At 35.8% G+C, this 16,367-nt stretch overlaps 1 protein-coding gene across 2 annotated transcripts in view; it reads left to right on the forward strand.

Moving 5' to 3' along the window:
* LOC149540873 (retinoblastoma-related protein-like) overlaps positions 1-15,907 on the forward strand; it is a 72,437-nt gene extending 56,530 nt beyond the window's left edge. For both annotated transcript variants that reach the window (XM_089801944.1, XM_089801943.1), the window contains 8 exons: positions 3,131-3,293; positions 3,400-3,472; positions 3,653-3,829; positions 3,920-4,039; positions 4,846-4,948; positions 5,061-5,173; positions 15,144-15,259; positions 15,357-15,907. In XM_089801944.1, coding sequence (XP_089658070.1) covers positions 3,131-3,293; positions 3,400-3,472; positions 3,653-3,829; positions 3,920-4,039; positions 4,846-4,948; positions 5,061-5,173; positions 15,144-15,259; positions 15,357-15,468 — 977 coding nt within the window. In that variant the 3' untranslated portion in view covers positions 15,469-15,907. The remainder of the gene's footprint in view (positions 1-3,130; positions 3,294-3,399; positions 3,473-3,652; positions 3,830-3,919; positions 4,040-4,845; positions 4,949-5,060; positions 5,174-15,143; positions 15,260-15,356) is intronic.
* The last annotated feature ends 460 nt before the right edge of the window (positions 15,908-16,367 follow it).

Below are 16,367 nucleotides of genomic sequence, written 5' to 3' on the forward strand. Positions count from 1 at the left end.
TTCCTAAATTTTAGGAGAAGACTGCCAGTTAGCTCGTAGTGGCCAGACAACATCAGTGAACAAGAGCCAACAGATAAACCTCAGATCGAAGTCTAGATGTGCTAGCAATGAATGCTTAAGAAATAAATTAATTATATCCAAAGCTAGAAGTTAATAAAAAAAAGTGAAATTATAATCACTTTATTATATAACAATAATTATAATAAGTTGATGATTCTATAGCACAATGGTAAGTTGCGAGTCTTTCATCTGAGACGTCTTCGGATTGAGTCTACTTGAGCTTAAATATTATAACTTAAAGAGGGGACTTTGGGCTATGATGAATTCCTCATTCATGAAGTTTGACCAATTGGAGGAGGGGTTTGATTAAATAAAAACATTATTTAATGTTTCGTCTTAAAAATGAAGGGAACCCTAAGTGAAATTCGAACCTTCTTGGAGGGAAAGTAAAAAGAAATAAAGTGTGAGCTTGGGGGGAAACTGGGATCCATTACAGGTTATTTTGAAAACAGAGTTTTGGAGAAGAGCTTGAAGAGAGCTTTCAGCTGTTTCCATCCTTTTTGAACACAAACTCTCGAAGTTTGAAGACCTTCTGGTGTGAAATAGCACCCAAGCATTTTCCAGTTATGGATATCAGTTAAAATTCATTAGAAGGGCACCAAATTGAATGATTCATCAGTACCAGGTTGGATCAGAGTGGAGATTAATTCTACTTTGCAGAATCAGAGTAAGAAATTGGTTTTTTATCAGCTTTGGGCCTTCCTGAAGTCAGCTGCACTTCTCCTGATCACACGAGACTCGACCCAGCTTGGTTGTGGGTTGTATATTTGATGCAGGAGCATCTTGCATGGGAAAATTATTGGGGAAAAAAAAAAATTGAAAAAAAAATTGTGGAGGAGAGAGAAAGTGACGAAAATTAGAGGAGAAATAATAAAAAATAAAAAAAAGGGAAAAAGGAGAAAAGAAAGGAAAAGGTGATTTCTATTTTCGAGGTGCATAGGTGGCATAATAGAAAAAAATTAAAAAATAAATGGTTGTCATTCCATTTATCGAGGTGAGTGGATAGAATTCTAGAAAGTTATGAATATTGTAGAAAGTTTTGGAAGTTGTAGAAGGTTGTGGAGGAATTCTAGAAGGTTGTGGATAAGTCATGCATGAGGTGGTAAGTGCCTATTTAAGCAAGGCATATGAGCATTTCTAAATCAAGCTCAAGTGGAAGCTCAAGGAGAAGCTTGAGAAGTGGAAGCTCAAGGAGTAGAAGCTCGAGGAGTAGAAGCTCGAGAAGGAGTAGCTTGGAAAGCTTGGAAGGCTTTAAGGTGTGAAAGAGAAGGAGGAAGTGAAGAGTGAGTTTTCCTGAGTCTGTGAACAGAGCGCCGAATGTGAGGCAGTTTACAGCAGGATTGTGATGGACTTGTGAGTGTGTAGACAGAGCGCCGAATGTGAGGCAGTTTACACTTGGATCTTGGATAAGGTTGGAGAAGAGCTAGTGACTGCGGTTTAGAAACAAGGAGGTTTCTTGGTGGCTTGCGAGCACAAGTTGAGATCTCAGAGGTTTCTACTAGAGTGTGGATCTGGACTAGCTTGGGTTTGGATTGGATCTTGAGAGATCTTGAAAAAATGTTATTGTAATTGCTATTGAATTTTCAGGTATAATAAAATTGTCTTCATATTGTTGCATTATTGGTTGTGAGTTGGTAAGGGTGGTGTGGGCCTTTGTCAGTGGTATCAGAGCGTATCTACATTAATATTTTAGATCTTGGCATAATTAGTAGCTGTCTTAAGCATGAAAGTTACAAACTGAGCCTATATGGCTTGCAGCAGTTAGTAGGCAGGGTCAGATATCATATCTAGCCACAAATCAGGAGTTTTTTCAGTGTCATTGTCTGAGATCTGGGTGCCAGTAGTTGCAACAGTATTTACAGGGGAAAAAAATCAGATTGTTGCACTGAGAATTCAGTATTAAGGCATAGGAGAAGTTGGAGTGCTGAGATCATATCATTTTTGTATATAGTTCAATCTAACTGCCTAGTACAGTTACCTCAGACCTTCCTGGAAGTAATGAAATCAGATTTGTTCGTTATTATTTACATTGAGTTGCTGTTATTAGTAAATATCAGATTCGGAGTTGCTTATTTCATTACAATCGAAAAACATGAAAAAACACAAAAAAATAGACAAAAAAAAACCAATAAACCACAAAAAAAATGTCGGATTTAGCTGCAAACAATTCTGACATAGCCCAAAAAATCACATCTGGGGTGCAACACTACAAATCTACATGGTAGGTGACAACAAATGTCAAAATAATTGAATAAGGGCTGTGCTTTCCAGAATTAATGTGTGATTCTCTCTTTGAAACTGTTAAGATGTTTTAGGTTAGCTCATCAATGTTAGCTTCTTCTTTCTGGATAGTGAATACTCTCTCTGCCTTTGGCAAGTTCTTTCTAATATTTTATGGTCTGCTATTTTCCATTACATTTTACTTCTTTGATACAGATGATTTGTGCTCAGCATCTTGAGCAATGTTAAGGAAATACAGATTGTTTGCAACTAAATAGGTCGGCTGGCCACTTTGGGTATTTAGTATTTGATGTTCGTGCAATGTTTTACTGTTGTTAAATACTGCTTGGCCTGTAAGATTGTGCAACTACCCTTGTCTCTGCAGACAATGTGGGTATTTTTTCAACTTTGAAGTAATGTTGGGAATCGCCATGTTTACAAACACAGATAATTGATCATATATTCTTGACTTGAACTAATGTTGGGAATTGCCTTGTTTAAAAAGACCGGATTGAGTATCTGCTATCCACATTTGGTAGTTGAGACCCCCCATTTTAAAATCTCGATTGTACCCATTCATGTGTACTTTCTGTGATTTTTTTCATGTTCATGTTTTAAAATAGTACAGCGGGTCTACTATCCAGTAAGCACTTGAGCTAATATTGGAAATTGCCTTGTTTAAAGACAGGATTGAGCAAATGCTGTCCACATTTGATTGAGAACCCATTTGTTTATCTGGATTGCACTCATTTTGTGTACTTGCTGTGATTTGTGATATTGATGTTTTTAAAATAGTATATTGGTTTTAGTACCCAGTGAAGCATTCGACTTGACAAATATTTTGCTGCAGATAAGAATGCTGCTTCTGCAGTAGCTTTAGTTGAGACAGCAGTTGGAGTTTCAGGTGTAAATAATAGCTTTGTCTCACCAGTGAAGGTCCGATCCTTAGACTCATTAGCATTTCCCTCTACAAAATCAAGATTACAACCTCCACTGCAATCATCTTTTGCAAGGTAGTTTCTTTTTAATTCTTGATTTCAATGTTGATCGGTGAATTTAATTAATTTTTTGTTGATCTTCTTATCTTAGAAATTTTCCCTGTTCTTGGTGAATGTTCAGTCCCATGCAACCATTCTCTGCAGGAGGAGGAAAGACTTGTGCAGAGGCTGGAATAAATTTATTCTTCCAGAAGGTATGTGTTTCCTCTTGTGTTGGCTATACTGAAACAGCTTCTTAGTAAAATACTTCCTGAAACTTTTATCTGATGCATATGTTGGGATGAAACAATGAATGTTTTAATAGTAAAGTTTTATTCAACCATTCTGTGCCCTTTGCTGATTGTTTCTAATTCATCATCTCCTTACATCTGCAGGTTCTTAAGTTAGCTGCAATTAGAATAAAAGGCTTGTCTGAGAGGCTTAATCAACCTATTCATTTCATGGAACAAGTTTATTGGCTTGTAAAATATGTTCTATACAAAGAGACAAGTTTGTTTTTCAATAGATACATTGACCAGATTGTCCTTTGTGGCTTCTATGGAATTTCAAAGGTCAGTTTCACATGAGACTAAAGTAGAAATCATTGTAAACTTGCTTCATTTGCAAATTAACGTTCATGCCCATATGTAATATTTTTGCAGGTTTTTGGTTTAGGGTTGGAGTTCCAAATAATTATTGCTCAGTACAGGAAACAATCTCAGTGTAAACATCAAGTATTCCGCAATGCACTCAATCATTTTTCCTTCACAAACTATCCTGATGTAAGTTATTTCTTTTCAGCTTCCATAGCTGGCGTTCTTTATGGCTACTAGCTTTTCTGTAATGATTGTATTTTGATAATGTGTAGTGTGCAGTTATTTTTCTCCTAACCAAGGGTATTTTTACTCCAGCTCTAAAATCTTGTAATGAAATGTGTGTTCTGAGTCCCCACTGATTTCATTCCGGCCATCTGACAACAATAATATTATTTGTTTTTATTCGCTCTTTCTTTTAGGAGTTAGCCATTTGGGTAATCACATGGAGTGGGGCTTCTAAAGCTGGCAGTCCCATTTATTCAGTATTGTTATTTGGGCAATTGTTGGCCCCACATCAATTTCATCTGCTGAAATATCTAGTCTTAAAAGTAGGGGCTCTTATTTTTAGGAAAAGATTCTAAATAACCCTGAAACACAATTTTATTTTGTTTCATGAAACCTCCTGCTCCATAAAAATAGATCCAAAAGCCCCCATGAGCCCTTACCCGCACCCTGAATGTGCACACATTCAAGCTGCCCCCTCATCTTCTTTTGGTCAACTGACAACACTAATATATATTCTCTTCTTTCTTTCAGTTAGAAGTTAACCATGCAGTTTGAAACTTTTAATATTTGAAATCAGTCCGACTGCTAATTTGCTTTCTTTCTTTCTTTCTGTTAGGAGTTAGAAGTGCAGTTAAAAACTTTCAGCATTTGAAAGGAATAAGAATCTGTTTAAGTTTGCTTTGTTTCGGTTAGGTGTTTGAAGTTAGAAACTTTCAATATTTGATAGTAATCTGACTCTCCTGATTTTCTTTCTACATTTTTACCAGAAAACAAAGCAAGACGTTGAAGAAATTGTTGCATTTTATAATAAAAAATTTGTTTTTATTGTGAGGCGCTTATTTCCTGATCCTGGAAATGATAAACCTGCAGGTACAAATGAAATTATCAATGTCTTTTAAGTACGCACTATGTTTTAGATTATTTTGCAATTAAGACTCTACAATGCTTGTAATAACAAGTGCTTGTTTTTCTCTTTAATCAGGTCTATCTGCACGATTATTTGGACCATCCCCATTTCCCAGTCTTCCAGATACATCTCCCAAGAAAGTTTCTGCCACACATAATGTCTATGTCTCACCACTACACTCTGGCAAGGTATTCGTTGTTATTTACGGAAGATTTTATCGTATTATAATCATTTACAAGTTGCAGGGCCATACCTGTATCTTTCCTGTAATTTTACTATTTAGGTTAAATATCTGCTACATTGTACTCAGTGAGGTGGTGTATGACATCTTTCTTTTTTACATTAATTAAAAGCAGTTTGCAAATATACAAGGCAGCAAAAGCTGCAAAAGGGGCATTATTTTCACTCAAATCTTATGACCTAACATCCAAAACCAGACATTTTTCTCACTTTTGAGTGTCATTTCTGTTAAGTGCTGAAAGTGCACAATGACAACACAGAACATCAAACAAAGTAGAAAAGAATAAACAGAGATTTATCCTACTTCACCACAAATGTGGCTATGTCCAGATTGAGTAGAGGAATTGTATTGACAAAAAGATGAGTTTACAATAGATGCAATCAGCATATATTGTTAGCGTAAATAATTATTATTTACACTTTACTTAAGTTTACTTAGGATAAATCCATTATTTTATTATTTATTGGGTTAGACACCTAGGAGTTTGCGTACTCATATGAGTTGTCATGTTGACAACACAATTATTCGTACTCTTAATTAAGCACATAGTGTCTACAACATAATTTTACATGACACACCTTTGTAAGCTTATCCACTCATCATCACACTAACTCTTGTGCATAATGAAGGATAATCCACTCTTGGTGGACATGTGCTTAGTTGTGAGGCTTATCATATTGCTAACTCCTAGACATTCTAGAAGCATTCTAGAGGCCTTTATATTCGGGCACTCCTAGTGTACTTGTACATCAATTGAATATCATATTGTTATTCTGATCATACTCTATTAGTCAATTTTGTGCTAGTTGTTGAGCTTCTTGGACTTGGGTGATTTTTCCCTAAGGCAAATTCTTACATATATAACATAAGACAATCAGCTGGAGAGACATAATAAATGGAGGGAAAAATCCATGGCAACTATTGGGCTTCATTATCTCAACAATCTCCCACCTGAGGACAATAGATGCTTCAACTGACTACCGATCCCCCTACTCTACATGCTGACTTATTTCTTTTTAACAAGCCCAAGAGAAGTCCTAGCAGTTTCGAACTTCTCCTTGGCAACAACCTTCGTCAACATGTCCATTGGATTGATCCTTGTGTCATTTGGCAACTCTTAACTTACCTTCTTCTACCACATGACAAACATAATGAGCATGTTTATCAACATGTTTAGACTCTTGCTAAGAGGAATTATTGCAAGCCATAAAAATAGCACTGCGACTATCACAAAATAAAAGATTGTCATTTTGTTGGCAATGTAAATCATTGAACAAGCGTTGTAACCAAATCATCTCCCTAGCACCTTTAGAAAGAGCCAAGTACTTGGATTCAGCAGAAGAGAGAGCAACAAAATGTTGTAACCTTGAGGCTCAACTAATGCAGCCTCAGCAAACATGAAAGCATAACCAGTAGTAGACCTCTGTGAAACCTTGCAACTGATTATGATTACCACCAAAACATAATACATAATCAGAAGTACCCTTAAGGGTACCGCAATATCCATTTAAATGCTTTCCAATGAGGCTTCCCAGTATTGCTCATGAAACTACTCACTACTCCCACCGCATGAGCAATATCAAGGCGAGTAGAAACCATGGCATACATTATGCTACCAACCACAGATGAATGTTATTCATAAATTTCTTTTCCTCTTGTGTTTTAGGACACAAATCAGAAGATAAACGGAAATGAGGAGCAAGTGGAATAGAGACAATTTTTGCTTCAGCCATACCAAATCTCTCTACATCTTTGTCAATGTACAGTTTTTGTGATAACATAAGCACCTTGTTTTGTCTATCTCTAGTGATAGTCATTCCAAGAATCTTCTTGGCAGCCCCTAAATCTTTCATGGCAAACCGAGCAGCTAACTCTTTCTTCAGCTTGCCAACAATTCATGGAGAAGAACCAGCAACTAAAATGTCATCAACATAGAGTAGAAGAATAACAAACTCACCATTAGGAAGCCTTTTGTAGTAGACGCACGGGTCTGATTCACATCGAGTGAAGTTATGTTCAGCCACGAAACGATCAAATTTGATGTACCACTGTCTTGGGGCTTGCTTAAGCCCATACAAGCTATGCTTCAATTGACAATAGAGATGTTCTTTTCCCTTTTGGACAAAGCCTTCAAGCTGTTGCATAGATAATTCTTCATTGATGTCACCATGTAGAAAGGTCGTCTTGACATCAAGTTGTTCCAATTCAAGATCCCAAATGGCTACTAAACCCAATACTACTCAGATTGTAGTTATTCGCACAACTAGTGAGAAAATCTCATTGAAGTCTAATCTGTTTTTCTAAGCATACCCTTTGACAACCAAAGGAGCACGATATGTCTTCCTGCCTCCATCTTCCTCTTTCAGCTTGTATATCCAACAATTTTTAAGAGCTTTGTGATTGGGTGGAAGTGGCACTAAATCCCAAGTCTCATTAGCTTTGAGAGAATTCATCTCTTCTAATATTGTGATCATCCATTGATTTTTATCTGCTCTTCTACAAACATCTGTAAAATTAACTGGTTCAGATCGATCAGAGATTAAAATCTTAGGCTCTACCTCTTTAGAATAAAGTAATTCATTGTCTGAATATTTTGCAAGCATCCTTCTCTTCCTTGTAGACAGCCTTAATTCAACTATAGAACTCTTTGTTTTATCTTGGCTAGGGTTATTTAAAGTAGGAAGTAATTCGAATGGAGAGCCTGTAACCCCTTTACTGTTGGGATTATAAATCATAGCACTCTGTTTTTGTAGCCTGATTATTATAGTCTTGGATGTTTGTTGGATGCATCATTGTCATCCTCTATTTAAGCCTAACATTCTCCAAGTTGGATTGCGATGCCTGCCATGTTCCATTGGCATATAAGTTAAACCTGTATGTGCCTCATCGTTGAATATGAGATAAGAATCATTTGCTACCGCCAAGGGAGGAGAATTCCCAATACCACAATCTGGGATGTGATCTGAATCACTGATATGACACGAATATGACAGTGGGTTTCTGGTGACACAAGTATGAAGGTGCTATAGAGAAGACTTAGCATTTGCCAAGTCAGTATTTGGATCCACGATGGACAAGTTTCAAGCATCTCTGCTATGATCAGAATAAACACAATTATGTGGTGGCAAACCAACATTTCCATTCCCAATGCTGCAGTTGCTATGCACATTTGAGGCGGATGTGATAGATGCATTGACAGGAGCTTTTGCTAGTAGTTCACCTACACTCCCAAACATATCATTATCACCGTGATTGGAAGACAGAAGACCATGTCTGTCCACATTGCCTATGTGATCATCGTGAGCTGTAGGACCTTTACAAAACAATTGTCCTACGCTCCCATCATCGTGACTATTCTCCAACGCACCATATCTCCTGCGGATTGACTGGTTTGAATCGTTGTCAGCTCTTTGACCATATCCCTGCGGATTGTCCAGATCATGGAATGTGTGTTTTGTGTTGACAAAACAATTGCCCTTGTGTGGTGAAGGGGCATGTAAAGAATGCTCAAATGTATTCTCATTATAATGCCGCTCATCCTCAAAAGTATGCTCTTCTTGTGATGGCTGTTCAGTGTGGGGACACAACCCGAATATCTGCAGGGGAATGGACTTTGATCATTCTGATAAGAATTTAAGGATTCTCTGATATTGTGGGAAGAATCACTACTAATATTTTCTGATGAAAAACTAGGAATTGGAGCTAAAACAGAGGCAGGAGTAGTTAACATAGGTCGAGGCTGAGGATTTATTGATGAACCATGTCCATTATTGACATAGAATGATAACTATAAGGGAATGAATTCTTTGGGAGATGTTTCCTTTGACAGAGCTGGAAACTTAGACTCATTAAAGACCACATCCTGGCTCCTCACAATCTTCTTTGTGGTTGGATCCCATAAAAAGAAAATTGGTATTCCCCACAGCCCATTAAGATACACCATTTTGTGATTTTGAATCCAGCGTGGTCCTTTTTTCTTTAGGAACATGAACAAATGCTTGACACCCAAAAATTCGAAGTAGGAAATCCTTCTTCTGGGCCATTCTTCTTCCAGAATTCCAAAGTCCAAATGAGATGAAGGGCTTCGAATCAAATACACTAGTGTATTACAGGCTTCCGCCCAGAATTCTTTGCCTGAACTGGCATTAGAAAGCATGCTCCAAGCTTTCTCAAGAATGGTTCTGTTGAGCCTTTTGCGGCCCCATTTTCTTGAGGGGTGAATGGAACAATTTTTACTTGTCAAATACCATGATCTGCTCAAAAGTTATCAAACTCCAACAAACAAAATTCAACTCCATTATCCATTTTTAAACATTGGATTTTGTGACCACTCTAATTTTCAACAAGAGCTTTGAAAGCTTTGAACTTTGAGAAAACTTCAGATTTTCTAGAAATCATATAAACCCAAACTTTTCAGTACAATCATCAATAAGAGGTTACCTCTATAGGACCAAACACATCCGAGTGCATTAACTCAGGACCAAACACATCCAAGTGAATTAAGTCAACGGTGTTGTCTTCTTATCATGACCATTCTTAAAAAGCCTAACCCATTTTTGTTTCCCATGAAGACAATGTTCGCAGAATTCCAAATCTGCTGATTGGAGACCCAAAAGTTGATCGCGATTAAGCATAATCTATAACACCCTTTTGCTCATGTGGCCTAATGCCAAAGTGTCACATCACTGCCTGCAACCATCATGGCAGCTCCCACCTCATCATTAGTTTCTACCTAAGTCACAAGGTTCGGCGAATATCAAGCTTGATATTCGGATATAGCCGAATGTGAAACTTACCAAAAAAAATCGTTGAAATCCGCTGTTGATTCGGCTGCTACAAACGGACTTTCTAATGGAAGTCAAATGCATTTAGAAATTTCCGTTTGCAGAGTTTTGGCGTGCAAAAAAATCTATAAAATGCGGTTCAAACCCTCAAAGAAAACACCCTGCGAATAAATTATCCTGAACGGCGACACCCTTTCTCTGCCCTTCGTCGTGCGCAACGTGTTCTCTGGTATTTTTCGTGCTCTACAGTCATCAACGCCCGTGCCCTTTGCCTTCCTCGACAGTCTGTGAAGCTGAGCGATTTGTTTTTTCAGCAGTCGGCAACGCCCGTGCAGTGGTTCACTTTTTCCATTCAAATTATAGTTTAAATTTTTAATACTCGCATTTCATATTATATATTAAAGTTTACTCCAATTCATTTTGTAATAAGGCGATTCAATTTTTCTGTAATATGTAAAAACTTTACTATAGTTTGTATTTTCTATAATTTTAACTTTTCAATATGTATTAATTTTATATTTAGTTTCGTATAGTTTTTAAATATAATTTGTATATAGTTTTTTAAATATAATTTGTATATTGTTTTTTACATGATATAATTTGTATAAAAAATTTATTTCAATTTATATAGTTTTTGTAATCAATTTAATTATGTAATTATTTTTTGTAATCTATTTTGTAATAGTTAATTAAATATTAGATTTATTTTTTAAAATTGATTTAAAATAGTGATATATTAATTTTTAATTAATATAGTTCGAAAACTTTTAAAATATTAGAGTCTATTAGATATATATTAATATGTTTACTTTATTTTGCTTTGTAAGTTTATAATTTTTATTATAATTTAATAAATAAATAGATATATTAGTTTATAATTTTTATTATAATTTGATAAATAAATAGATATATTATATTATGTTTAATAAATTATAAATTTATAGTTCAATTTTTAAATAATAGAATTATTAGTGTAAAAAGTTGACCTTTAACATGTTTAATTTTAAATTAACATTTTTAAATTATTTATTGAATTATTTTGTTTTAAAATTTGAAATAATAATATATTATTTTGTTTTTAATTCTACAAATTGTAATATGGCTCCCAACAAATCAACTTCGGAGGCGTGGAAACATGTGACTAAAAATGGTCCTAATAAAACTCAGTGTAACTTGTGTCCAAAAGTTATTACTGGAAGTTTAACAAGGGTCATGGATCACCTGCTTGGTATTACGGCAGGTAAAGGTGGAGGTGTTACTGCATGTCTAGGTGTGACCCAAGAGCTTAGAGCAATTTTAGAGAAAGAGCATTCATCTTCTATTGCTCAAAAGATGAAGAATGCACAAAAGAAACAAAGAATTGAAGACGTCTCTAGATTCACATCCACTATACGTTCATCTTCATGTCTACCTCAAGTTGTAAAGCCAACAAAAGAGAGCGGAACTCTGAATAGCTTTTGGAAACCATGTGAGAAACAAGTAGTTGATGATTTACTGGCTGATTTATTCTATACTAGTGCAATTCCATTCAATGTAGCTAGAAATCCACTTTATCGTCTTGTATTTCAAAAGGCTGGAGAGTTTGGCAAAGGGTATATACCTCCTTCTTCTGAGGCTTTGAGAACAACTCTCTTAGAGAGGTCAAAAGATAGAGTGACTGATAAATTAGCTGTGGTCAAAGCCTCTTGGAAGGTAACAGGGTGCACTATATTGAGTGATGGATGGTCAGATATCTGTCAAAGACCATTGATTAATGTTTTAGTGGCTTGTCCTGAAGGTGTTGTATTCTTAAAGGTTATTGACACTATGAATCATAAAAAAACTTCTGAATATATATTTCAAATATTAGAAGAAGCAATTTTTGAAGTAGGGGTTGCAAATGTGGTTCAAGTGGTTACTGATAGTGCAGCAAATTGTGTGGGAGCTGGCAAGCTAATTGTAGAGAAGTACCCAGAAATTTATTGGAGTCCATGTGCAGCTCATTGTTTGGATTTGTTGCTACATGATTTGGCAAAATTCCCTTGGATACATGAAGTAATTCATAGAGGAAGAGAAGTTGCAAATTTCATACGAAATCATCGTCTCACATTGAGCCTTTACAGGCAACATGCATCTAGAGAGTTGTTGAGGCCTTGCGATACAAGATTTGCTTCATTTTATATCACTTTGAGAAGAGTGGTTGAAGAGAAAGCAGCTTTAAGATCTGTAATCTGTTCCAATGTGTGGGAAAATTCAACTCTCTCAAAAAGTGGTAAGGGGAAGATCATAGAGCAAATTGTTTTAAATAGTAACTTTTGGGAAAGTGGGGCAAAGGTTTTAAATATATGCAGTCCAATTGTCGACGTGCTCCGCATGGTTGATGGTAACACTCCTTGCCTTGGAATGCTTTATGAAAACATGGATCGTTGCAAGGAAGCAATTCAGAGAGCACTAAATAATGTGGAAGCAGAGTACATAGAGATATGGGAGACTGTTGATTTAAGATGGAAAATGATGCACACTCCTTTACATGCAGCAGCTTGCTATTTGGAGCCTAAACTGTTTCACATTGATAGACAAGGTGATGCTGAAATTATGGCAGGGTTTTATGAAGCCATTAGTAGATTTGAACTAGATCCAACAATTGCATCTCTAATTAGAGAACAATGTTGGAAATACAAAAAAGCGGAAGGGCTGTTTGGAATAGGAGCAGCCAAATATGATATGACACGAGATGAGGTACCTGGTTATAGATGGTGGATGAGCTATGGGGCAGAAACTCCTAAACTTCAGCGATTTGCCATTCGAATTTTGAGTCAAGGAGCAAGTTCATCAGCTTGTGAGAGAAATTGGAGTTGCTTTGACCACATCCATTCCAAAAAGAGGAACAAGTTGTTGTCTGGAAAGTTGGGAGATCTTGTCTATGTTCGCAGCAATTTAAAATTGCTTACGAACAAATCAACAAATGAGTCATCTTCACAAGAACAGACTTTAGAAGACACAGCAGTACCAGATGCAGATGAGCCTGACTTTTTTGAGGAAGAATTGGGTAGTGATACTGATGATGATGCTACACCATCTAAGCCAAGTGCTCTTGATGACTTCGAGCTTTCTTGAAGCTATGAAGTCTTGACTTTTGATTGTACCTTCGCAACAAAATAATATCTTTGCTATTGTGATTTCACATGTTTCTTATGTTTTGTACTTAATAAATGTCTCATCAAGCTTATGAAGTTGTGAGATCTATTTAGCAATTTTTACTATTTTGATAATTGATAAGATATATTACATACATCTAGAAAATAATTAAAATTGTATAAGGCGAATTTAATTCGAATTTTTTCCCGAATTTTTACTCTTTCCCGAACTTCATTCGAATTTTATAGTTGCCGAACTCGAATTCGAATTCGAACCTTGTGACTTAGGTTTCTACAACATATAGGCTGCCAACTTTATCTCCTTTTGCAACAATCATGGAACCTTTGGTCACTTCCCATCTATCGCTGAGAGTTGTAAGAAAACCTTAGGTGTATAACTGACTAACAGAAATTAGATTCTTTTTTATCTTGGGAACATGCCTAACATCTTTAAGAAACCATTGAACGCATCCTTTTAATGATAATAGAACATCACTGTTTCCAATAATTACACAAGCATTGTTATCACCCAAATATACACTCCCAAACTTACCTTCTTGGTAATTTGTGAAGTCCTCGGTGCAAGAAGACGCATGAAAAGAAGCCCCAGAATCAATGACCCACGAACTTGAGGTTGTATCACTTGTTGCAAGAACCAAAATACCATCATAATTATCATGAATGATGTTTGCTTCGCTGTTTAAAACCTTTTGTTGTGCCTTCTTATACTTTTGATAGTCCTTGACGTGACCATCCTTTCCACAAAACCAACAACTGCCTTGTCTGCCTCAGGACTGCGATCTTCTAATTGATTGTGATCTATGGTTATTATTTCTGTCTCTATGATGAGTTCTTCCTCTATTTTCTGTGCTTACCATTGTTAGAGCATCGCTGGATGAAGACTCTTTGTTGCTTCTTCTCATATCCTCACTAAGTAAATTCTCATATCCTCACTAAGTAAAGTGGCCACAACTTCATCATAGACTAGCTTGCTCTTGGCGGAAGTTGATGTGCTAACTACTGTAACTACGGCATCCCAACTGTCAAGTAAGGAACACAACAAGATGATAGCTTTAGATTCGTCATCTTGAGTCATACCAACCGAGGTCGCTTGGCATAATAGTGTTCATTTCATTTATGTGATTTGATATTGCAGTTCGTTCCTTCATTTACAACTTGTAGAGCTTCTTCATAATAAATATTTTATTGGCAGCCGATGCCATCTCATACATGCTTTTAAGTTTATCCCAAACTTCCTTTGTTGTCTTTTCATTGGATACATTGAATAAGACGTTTTGAGATAGCAAAAGAAAAATTGATGCCATTGCCTTCTTATCAATCTTTTCCCAATCTTTATTTGACATTGCAGCTGGTTTCGTTGTTTTTCCTCCAATTGCAATTGAGAAGTCTTGCTTAACAAGCAAAGGACGCAACTGTACTTTCCACAGGCTGAAGTTCTGCCCAGAAAATTTCTGCACTCTCAAATCTTCCATCATTCCGGAAATTAAACCACCAAAATCGATTTCAGTGACTTGCCAGACTCTGATACCAATTGTGAAGTGCTGAAAGTGCGTAATGAAAATACAGAACAGCAAATAAAGTAGAAAAGAATAAATACAGAGATTTATCCTGGTTTACCACAAATGTGGCTACGTCCAGACTGAGCAGAGGAATTGTATTAATGAAAAGATGAGTTTACAATAGATGCAATCAGCATATATAACATAAGACAATCAGCTGAAGAAACATAAATGGAGGGAAAAAACCCAAGGCAACCGTTGGGCTTCACTATCTCAACAATTTGCTCACGTCCTATCTTGTGTTGAGACTGTCAGTAAACAAAATTGGCTGAACACATAATTATTTTCAGTACCTGTTAAATACTTGAAGCAAATATGTTTGCCATGTTTTGTTAAGGGTTTGCCGTTTTCTCCAAATTACAGTTTTAATGTGTTAAAATAAATTGTGAATTTTAAGTTTGATATTAGAACTAACCATTTACCACTTTGTTCTGTAGAGGGAGAAACTTAGTTTAAACCATTCAAATAGTTTATATGCATGTGTTGGTGAAAGTACTCACCCATATCGAAGCCCTTCAAAAGATTTAATGGCTATTAACAACCGCCTGAACAGGTTTGTAATGCGAAATTGTGCTTCCATTTATGTCGATGATTTGTTTTATCTTGCAGCTTGCTGATGCCGAATGATTTTTTTTGTTTCCGTTAAGCAGCAGACATGTTATTAGGAGACTCAACTTTGATGATGCATGTTTAGTGAGCGACGCTGAAGTTGCGAGAAGCTTGTCTACAATGCAAATGCAGAGAAAAGTTATTCTCACATAAGAAAATGCTTATTGGTGTAAATACTGGTTATGAATGAGGCCAAACTGTATATGAGATTCGCGGATTTCCAGCGAACAGATGCAATGCCCTCTAAAGAATAGCGGAAGTATAAAGGTACACAAAATATTTATGGACTTTGGATGAAAGGGGGAAGTCAGTGATTATTATCTTGAAGGCCACTTTAGGCCGAGTTGTCTTTAAAGGGAGGTTACTGTATTTTTATTGTAGGTATTCTACAATTTGATTTTTTCTAAATATTCACTTGTGACCTCCATTATCTTTTTTATTACAATGTTGTGAGGATAAATTAGGCTGATTAGATAATTGAAGCAGTATGAACAATCATTGTATGTACAAATGATGTGGGATTGATGAGTCTAATTAATTGTGTAATTTATAAAAATTAAATTAAATTAGATATGTACATAAAATTTAACTATGGGAATATTTTGTGACAATTGTTGGCAAGTGATTTTTTAAAGTTGTGGGAAATTTAAATTCTTGTTTATATGGATTTTAGATTTTACAAATTTATTGTATTTTTGCTTAGGTTCTTCTATGAGTGGATTCTTTATCTTTTATGAAAAATGTGGACTTTATCTTATGTATGTCTCCTAAGTTATATATATTGTGGATTAGATTTAGTAGATAATAAATTGTTGAAATTGATGTGCATGAAATTAATTGTTTAGATGTAAGAATAGACAATGTTTGGGAATAATTTAGAGAATCTATAAAAATCTCAACAAACTGTTTCTATATGATCCTAACACTACGCTTGTAGACAACAAATAAGTACATAGTGAATTCATGATAACACATGTTTTTATAATTTTCTTAATAAGGTTAGAATATTTTGATCCATGTTTGTAAATCGGATTTTAGACACGCTTCATAGA

Source organism: Cupressus sempervirens, chromosome 9 (assembly GCF_028749045.1).
Source record: "Cupressus sempervirens isolate cs-2001-9-10 chromosome 9, ASM2874904v1, whole genome shotgun sequence".
In the NCBI taxonomy this organism is placed as follows: Eukaryota; Viridiplantae; Streptophyta; class Pinopsida; order Cupressales; family Cupressaceae; genus Cupressus; species Cupressus sempervirens.